Below are 9,589 nucleotides of genomic sequence, written 5' to 3' on the forward strand. Positions count from 1 at the left end.
AGGCGCCAATCCGCTAACGTGACGTCACGACGCGCTCGTCTCCATGGGAGCAGGGAGGAAGCGGAAGTGTGTGCGGGTTTGTTTACATTGTGTGTGTGGGACTGCGTGGGGTTGTTGAGCTGCAGCAGCAGAGAAACTTGCTAAATAAGTCAAGTGCTGACTGAATAACAAAGAGAGGCTCCCAATATTATTCATAATAAAAGCGTGAATACAGAAAGGATATCAGTCTCAAGCTAACAGTCAGTGAAGATGGACGTCAGCGTCTCCGTGTCGTTCTTTCAAGACGAGCTCGCCTCTACCATCGAGCACGCAGTGAAAGCGGCTGTAGACACCGTCTTGTGCCAAATCACAAAAGTTGTCGGCGGCAAATTCACTGAATTCCGAATGGAAATGGCTGGAAAGGAGAAAGAGAATGAAAGTCTGAAGCTGAGATTGGAAATATCAGAGAGCGAGTTGAAAGCAGTGCGGGAATGCATGAACGCTGCAGATGCAGACATTAAACAACCTCTCAGAAACATGAACCCCGACTGCAATGAACAAGACTTTCAGAGGAATGAGAACCAGGGATTATTCATCAGAGTTCAAGGTGAGTTTAATAATGTTATGGTTCTTCTATGCCTTCCAGTTATTTAAAAAAAAATACAAACAACCTCGCTGACCGCAATGATGGTAATACTGTTATGAAGGCACCGTTCACAATGTTGAATATATCCTATTGTTTTTACACCGTGACAACACTTTGACCTCAACACGCCTGGCAGCAGCGTGGTTAAAAGGCTGTGTGCTTCATTTATGACAAAGTACCTGTTTAACTTGGCGTGTAACAACGAGTACAGGTTATTATACACGGACACAGCCACTGTGTGAACAGGTACAGGTGATCATACACTGACACAGCCACTGTGTGAACAGGTACAGGTGATTATAAACTGACACGGCCACTGTGTGAACAGGTACAGGTGATTATACATTAACACAGCCACTGTGTGAACAGGTACAGGTGATTATACACTGACACGGCCACTGTGTGAACAGGTACAGGTGATTATACACTGACACAGCCACTGTGTGAACAGGTACAGGTGATTATACACTGACACAGCCACTGTGTGAACAGGTACAGGTGATTATACACTGACACGGCCACTGTGTGAACAGGTACAGGTGATTATACATTGACACAGCCACTGTGTGAACAGGTACAGGTGATTATACACTGACATAGCCACTGTGTATGACAGGACTTGTTTGAAACTGGATCTGAACACGTCTCTCGCGATGATGTGTTATTTCATACAGTTATAAACTCCACAGAATTACATGATTGTACTTGCTTGAACCAAAGTCATCGTATTTATCTTGCTCTTAATTGTATTATTACTTGTACTGTGATTCTTGAAATGTATTTGCTTATGATTAAGCCCTGGATAAGGGCGTCTGCTAAGAAATAAATAATAATAATGTTGTATTTATTTATACAGTGAGAGTTAAAAGCATGTATAATTTTGTTTCGTGCAGATTCTGGAGAGAGACGTGCTTTCAGTGAAGCAGGGGAGGGGCCAGTGATAGAAGCTGTTTACACAAAAGAGGAAATCTGTGATCAGGAGTGGTGTGGAAGAATAATGGAGATTACAGACCTGACAATTGTAGAAAGTAAAGAGATCCCTGAACTTGAACCTGTCCACATTAAAGAGGAGGCCGTAGAGCTGGAGTGTGATCACATCACAGAGGAAGTTAGTGAAGAAAATAAAGTCGATACACTGGAGAAGAATATAGTTAAGATGGAATCTAGCCGCTGTGAAGATTATCCTCCTGAACAGATCTGCATGAAACCCAATCAGCCTGTCTCTGAAGACACTGGTTCTAGTGTTGGAGAAGAGGGCACTGTGCTGGGGTCCATTCAGAGGAAACATCACCCCCCTCAGGAAAGAGCTGCAGATGGAAAGGAGGAAGGAGCGATGCCGTCCACGAGCAGCACAGCATGTGAGTAGAATGTCAAAAATACAGTTTATATAAGAATTGCAATTGTTTTGCGAAGGATTAAGAGTTTATCATCTTTCTTGCTTTTCAATGTTCTAATTGTTAACAGTGATGGCTGTGAGGTGAAGCCTTGCAGGAAAGTGGCTGTGATTCAATGCTGTGCAGTAACCTTGGCTTCTGTTTCCTGTGCTTCTAAAGCAGATCTAGGAAGACGCACCTCCACTCCAGCACCCCAGAGCAAAATCTCTTCTGATGGGAAACTGCAGCGTAAGCAGAAACACAGAGAGTCGACACCCCACGATGAATATGTGAAGAAACTGAGAACTGACTCTCTTCAGAATCTTTCTGCACAAGATAGCCGACCACTTCCTGTGGGATTTACAGTGACTCCACACCAGCGTATTCACACAGGAGACAAACCCAATCACTGTATAGAGTGTGGGAAGACATTCAGATTTGCAACTGGATTAAAACTACACCAGCAAACTCACACAGGAGAGAAACCATACGAGTGTCCTGACTGTGGGAGGAGTTTTAATCAGAAATGTAACCTCCAAACACACCAGCGAATTCACACAGGAGAGAAACCGTTTCACTGTGCAGATTGTGGGAGGCATTTTAATCAGAAAGTTTCTCTTCAAAAACACCAGCTAACTCACAGTACAGATAAACCATTTCACTGTGCTGATTGTGGGAAGACATTCAGACTTACAACTGGATTAAAACTACACCAACGTATTCACACAGGAGATAAAACATACGAGTGTCCTGACTGTGGGAAGAGTTTTATTGAGAAAAGTAACGTTCAAGCACACCAGCTAACTCACAGTACAGATAAACCGTTTCACTGTGCTGATTGTGGGAAGAGTTTTAATCAGAAATGTAACCTTCAAACACACCAGCGAATTCACAAGGGAGAGAAACCGTTTCAATGTGCTGATTGTGGGAAGAGTTTTAATCAGAAATGTCACCTTCAAAAACACCAGCAAACTCACACAGGAGAGAAACCGTATGAGTGTCCTGACTGTGGGAGGCGTTTTAATAATAAAGGTAACCTTCAAACACACCAGCGAACTCACACAGGAGAGAAACCGTATGAGTGTCCTGACTGTGGGAGGCGTTTTATTCAGAAATCTAACCTTCAATCACACCAGCTAACTCACAGTACAGATAAACCATTTCACTGTGCTGATTGTGGGAAAGGTTTTAATTGTATAACTTTACTTGAAGCACACCAGCGAATTCACAAGGGAGAGAAACCGTTTCACTGTGCTGATTGTGGGAAGAGTTTTAATCAGAAATATAACCTTCAAACACACCAGCGAATTCACAAGGGAGAGAAACCATTTCAATGTGCTGATTGTGGGAAGAGTTTTAATCAGAAATATTACCTTCAATCACACCAGCGAATTCACACAGGAGAGAAACCGTATGAGTGTCCTGACTGTGGGAGGCGTTTTACTCACAAATCTAACCTTCAATCACACCAGCTAACTCACAGTACAGATAAACCGTTTCACTGTGCTGATTGTGGGAAAGGTTTTAATCGTAAAACTTTACTTGAAGCACACCAGCGAATGCACAAGGGAGAGAATCTGTTTCACTGTGCTGATTGTGGGAGGCGTTTTAATCAGAAATGTGACCTTGAAAAACACCAGCTAACTCACACAGAATAGAAACCGACAGCTTTGAAAATCCATTTACAAACATTAATACTGAAGCTAAATGGAAGAGACATTTCAGTGAAAAACGAGGTGTAGTGTAGCCTGTTGAGGTCCCTCTAGGAGTAAGATTTGACAGCAGAAGAAACCGGGATACAGGCACATATGATCACGATCCTGTAACTGACAAGTGTATTTATATTCCATTGTTAGAATCTTTAAAGTTTATATTTTGGAGTCCAGACATTTGTAATCCTATTGTACAACCTTGTGAACAAAACGCGGTTTATAAAGATTTCTGGTGACGGCAGCTGCTATAGAAATCATCCACTTTTCTCTCGGCATAGAAATGCATTTGAAATACAACTTTACTAGGATGACTTTGAAACTGCAAACCCATTAGGATCCAAACAAGGGATACATCAAATTGGAAGCTTATATTTTATTCTTAGAAATCTTTCACCAAAGGTAAATTCAGCACTAATGAATATTCACCTTGTTTCACTGTTTCACATACAAGATATTAAAAAGTATGGATTTAATGCTATACTACAACTTCACATTGATGATTAAAACATTCTTGAAAGTACTGGAATTAAAGTTCCTTTTTCTGAAGAACCAATTGATGGTACAGTTGCTCAGGTCACAGGAGATACCTTAGGGGTGCACACACTTCTGGGGTTCAGGGAATCTTTCAGTTCAGTTTTTTTCTGTCGACTCTGCTTGATTGATAAGAATGCGTCTCAGTCAGTATTCAGCGACGATGATTCTAACATCATATTACGTGACAGAGTTTTGCATGAACAGCATTGCAATGATCTGTTAGCAGTCCCTACATGACCCTCCTCCTTTGGAGTGAAGCGATATTGTTTGCTGAATGACTTACAGTTTCTTTCTCATTTCTGATCATTTTGCTTTTGATATTATGCGCGATGTCCTCGAAGGCATCCCCCAGTATGAAATGAAGTTGCTTTTTGGCTCTCTCTCTGACAGTGTCATCTCCATGCATGACATCATTAATAGAATTATGGTTTGTTGGGGAGAAAGAATCGTCCAAGGTTCAATCTAGAGCAGTCTGGCATTGGGATAGAGCTCAACGTTATGCGGGCAGCAGTGTGGAGTAGTGGTTAGGGCTCTGGACTCTTGACCGGAGGGTCGTGGGTTCAATCCCAGGTGGGGAGACACTGCTGCTGTACCCTTGAGCAAGGTACTTTACCTAGATTGCTCCAGTAAAAACCCAACTGTATAAATGGGGAATTGTATGTAATAAATAATGTGTTATCTTGTAACAATTGTAAGTTGCCCTGGTTAAGGGCGTCTTCTAAGAAATAAATAATTATATTCAAACATTCTGCTTAATTAAAAATATTGCCTTAGTATTTGGAGACATTGTAAATGAGGGAAACAAAAATCTGAGCTTGCTTCTGATGTTATTAAATATCTTCAATATTGTTTTTTCACCAGTGATTACTGAGGGTATGACAGTGTAGCTCAAGCACCTAATTAGGCAGCAGTGTGGAGTAGTGGTTAGGGCTCTGGACTCTTGACCGGAGGGTCGTGGGTTCAATCCCAGGTGGGGGGACACTGCTGCTGTACCCTTGAGCAAGGTACTTTACCTAGATTGCTCCAGTAAAAACCCAACTATATAAATGGGTAATTGCATGTAAAATAATGTGATATCTGTATAATGTGAAATAATGTATAATGTGATATCTTGTAACAATTGTAAGTCACCCTGGATAAGGGCGTCTGCTAAGAAATAAATAATAATAATTGCAGAACATCATAAGCATTTCAGAGAGCTATACCCACAATGCATTTCGATTCCAAAGCACCATTTCATGATACATTATCCCAGATGCATCAGAGAAATAGATCCATTATTGCATTTCTGGGCAATGAGATTTGAGGCAAAGCACAAGTTTATTAAAAACAGTGTTAAGAATTTCAAAACTATTACCAAATCACTGGCCCAAAAACACCAAATAGCTACAGCATGCCACTGGGAGTCTTTATCAATAAAGACTATTGAATGTGGACCTCTTAAAACACAAGCTTTAAATGATTTTCCTGACTGTGATTTCCATTACACGAGAGTAGATGTTAAAACTTCATGCTGATTTGAACTCGGCTCTCGCCAAGATAAGCACCAACTAAGACGTAGCTTTACAGTAAACTAATGTGATCCATATGTGTCTCCATCCATTTACGTTTCCTTCCATATGATGATGTAGATATCCTTCTGTCTGGTGTTAATGGCTGAAGTGTAATGCTGGCTCCAGGGATCAGCTTATTTTGCCTCCCTGGCGCATCAGCACACACAACGGCTGCGATGCTGGCTCCGGGGATCAACCAAAGTGCGGCCTCCCCAGCGCATCAGCATGACAACCGTCTGGATTGAGCTAAGTAGGGTACATCTCTGGGGTTTTCAAGTGGGCACCTTCCATCCTCAGTGTTTCGTCGACTAGCCCACGACACCTCAAGAGGGCTCGACGGTGATTCTGGCGTCCCAGCATCACCCCCCTCCGTCCCCCACTCAACTCAGCCCAGCTTACTTACCTGTCCCCAGCCAGAATCTTTCCGTCTCAACCACAGCCAGTTGCTGCTCCTCTCTGCTGCTTCAGATAAGTTCTTCACTGTGCGACGCAACTCTTGGCCACTGAATCCGACGTCTCTGAGAAACCGGGTTGTAGAGTGTGCCACAAATCCTCGACAACCCACTTCCACTGGGTAAACCCGAACTCTCCATCCTCGCTGTTCCGCTTCAGTGGCTAGTTGAGCATACCGCAGTTTCTTCCTCTCATACGCCTCATCTACAGCGTCCTCCCATGGCACTGTTAACTCTACCAGGTGAACAAGGCGTGCTGATCCAGACCACAAGACAATATCTGGTCGAAGGTTAGTGGTGGCAATCTCAGGTGGAAAAATAAGCCGTTGACCAACATCTGCCAGCATATTCCAGTCTCTAGCAGCTTCCAGTTGTCCTGGGCGAGGATTGGTTTTAACACCTTTTCTTGGTGGTTGCTCTCCTGGGCGGAGGAATGTTGTCTTTTGTGTGTAATGTTTTGATGGAACAGGTGGCAACTTATTGGTCTTGTTACGCTTGTCTTCCAATGCTAAGGCCAAACATCGCAGCACCTGGTCATGGCACCAAGTAAACCGTCCTTGGCTAAGAGCCACCTTACATCCTGTCAAAATGTGCCTTAATGTTGCAGGTGATGAACACAAAGGACATGAGGGATCCTCTCCTACCCAGAGGTTTAGGTTCTGTGGTGATGGGAGAACATCATATGTTGACCTGATGAGGAAACTGATCCTGCTCTGTTCCATTGACCATAGGTCTTGCCAGCCAATCTTGCGTTGTTCCACACTCTCCCATCTCATCCATTCTCCCTGTTTGGCCTGGGAAATGGCCTTTATACACCTCATCCTCTCCTCCTGCTTTTGCACCTCGTTGACTACCAGCTTCCTCCTTTGAGCTGGGGCCGCCTTGTGCCATGTAGGAGGAGTTGAACTGAAACCAAGACCCCCTCTTCCATGCTGAACTTGCCCCATGATATCACCAATTCGAAGGGCAGCCTTTGCATCTTCCACAGCTTTCTTTGCCGCTCCCAACCACTTCCTGATGTATGAACTGATTAAAGCTTCCAGCTTCTCTACTGTTGTCAAAGAAACCTCGTACACAGTCAGTGGCCACAGCAACCTCGGCAGTAGACCAAACTGAAAGCACCAGAGTTTTAGTTTACCTGGTAGAGCGCAGCTGTCTATGCTCTTCAACCCTTCCACTGCTTGTTGTCTAACTTCTCCCACACGAACTGTGTCCTTTAGATCCCCGTCGTACCATCTCCCAAGACTCTTCACTGGCTTCTCAGACACTGTTGGTATTGCCTCACCATTAATGAAGAATGTTTTATCTACTACTTTGCCTTTAATTATAGAGATGCTCCTTGATTTAGTGGGCTTGAATTGCATTCGTGCCCATTCAATGTTATTGGTTAATTTGCCCAATAATCGATTAGTGCAGGCTACTGTTGTAGTCATGGTTGTCATGTCATCCATATATGCTCGAATTGGTGGTAGTCGCATTCCAGAAGCCAAGCGCTCTCCTCCTACTACCCATTTTGATGCCCTAATGATTACTTCCATTGCCATGGTAAAAGCCAGTGGAGAAATGGTGCATCCTGCCATTATTCCAACCTCTAGGCATTGCCATGTAGTGCTGAATTCTGAAGTTGAAAAACTGAATTGCAAATCTCCAAAATAGGCTTTCACTAAATTTGTTATTGTCATCGGTACACTGAAAAAATCAAATGCTGCCCAAAGTAGTTCATGTGGCACTGAACCATATGCATTAGCCAAATCCAGGAATGTCACATGGAGCTCCTTCCTCTCCTTTTTAGCTGATTGAATTTGTTGCCAGATCACATTGATGTGTTCTAAGCAACCTGGGAAACCTGGAATGCCCGCTTTTTGTATTGAAGTGTCAATGAAGCAGTTCTTTAATAGGTAAGCTGACAATCTCTGAGCAATAATGCTGAAGAAAATCTTGCCTTCTACGTTTAATAGGGAAATGGGACGAAACTGACTGATGCTTGTAGAATCTTTTTCTTTAGGTATAAAGACTCCACCTGCTCGGCGCCATGCTCTTGGTACAACCTGTTTTTCCCATGCCACTTTCATCAATTTCCATAGAATTCGTAGAACTCCTGAAGCACTCTTGTACACTCTGTACGGAACTCCATTAGGCCCTGGAGATGATGAAGCCCTTGCTTTTTTCACAGCTTGCTCTATTTCTTTCCACTTAGGTGCACAGTCCTCCATTTGGTATTCTGGTGGATTGATAGGTGGGATGTCTGATGGAATTGACATAGGCTCCTGCCTTTTTGAATCTGTATGTGTTTCCTCCAAATATCTCTCCAGCTCAACCTTAGATGCTTTTAGTGTGCCATTCTTCTCACTGGTGAATAACTTCTTTACAAATTTGAATGGGTCTTTATAAAAGTTAGCTCTCGCACGCTCCTTCTTTTTGTAGCGTTTCCGTAGGCGCTCAGCTCTGCGCAATGTTGCAAGCTTATCTTTTATGACCTTTTGTAAGAGATTGAGTCCCTCCTTCTGACTTTGTTCTGCTCTTCTCCATTGGTTCCTCAGCTGTCTCCTTTCTCTAACTAAGCGTTCAATCTCCTGCTGCCGTCTAGACTTTCCAGGAATAGTTTGTACTTTTTCCTTCCTTTTTTCAACTCCAAACCTCTCACTTCCATATGCGTAGATGATGTCCCCAAATTTATCCAGCTTCTTTTCAACTGTTCCACTTAATCTTTCCAATGCAACGCAGAGATCTGTGTTTACTGTGTCCCATGCAGTTTTCTCACAAGCTCTTGGCCATTTAACTCCAGGCTTGTGCCCGTTGAGGTTCTCTCTTATGCTGGTTTGTCTGACCGGGTTCACAAGGATCATTAGGTTCATCACTAACTGTGTCCATGCAAGTCCTCCTCACATCTATGACAGGGGTGCTGATATCCTGCGAACTGTGGTTTGCTTCCTGTCGCTGGATTTCATTCGACTGACTTGACTGACTTCGTAAGAAGTACTGATCAATGTGAGGCCCTTGTCCCTTCTCCCTCAAGCATTTCATTCTCCCTTGATGAATCTTCAAACCCCTGACCGTTGTCGCCTTGCTCCAGCCGCAGACACAAACCTGGAGTTCCATGTCTTTGTTAACTGCAGATCTTGAACTAGTCTTTTGTGAAGTACTCTCCATACTCATATCCGTTTCCGTTCCTAAGTCGTTAACCGTGTTGTCCAACGTTGAGTCATCTTCCGCCCCCGCTCTCGCAGACTCTAGGGGTATTTTTCTCTTTAATTTCTTAGAAGCCTTGGGCGGGTGTCTCCAGCATCCTGTAAACACAGAGCTGGATACTGCCGACAAGGGTAGCTAACCCTTACCAGCC

At 43.4% G+C, this 9,589-nt stretch overlaps 1 protein-coding gene across 1 annotated transcript; it reads left to right on the plus strand.

Moving 5' to 3' along the window:
* The first annotated feature begins 1,511 nt into the window (after window positions 1-1,511).
* LOC131724831 (gastrula zinc finger protein XlCGF26.1-like) lies at window positions 1,512-5,422 on the plus strand. Its single transcript, XM_059017710.1, has 2 exons — window positions 1,512-1,983; window positions 2,182-5,422. Exons 1-2 carry the CDS (start codon window positions 1,623-1,625, stop codon window positions 3,654-3,656), a joined length of 1,836 nt encoding a protein of 611 aa, XP_058873693.1. The 5' UTR covers window positions 1,512-1,622; the 3' UTR covers window positions 3,657-5,422.
* Window positions 5,423-9,589: the final 4,167 nt, after the last annotated feature.

The sequence above is a fragment of the Acipenser ruthenus genome, chromosome 57 (assembly GCF_902713425.1).
Source record: "Acipenser ruthenus chromosome 57, fAciRut3.2 maternal haplotype, whole genome shotgun sequence".
NCBI classification, from domain to species: domain Eukaryota; kingdom Metazoa; phylum Chordata; class Actinopteri; order Acipenseriformes; family Acipenseridae; genus Acipenser; species Acipenser ruthenus.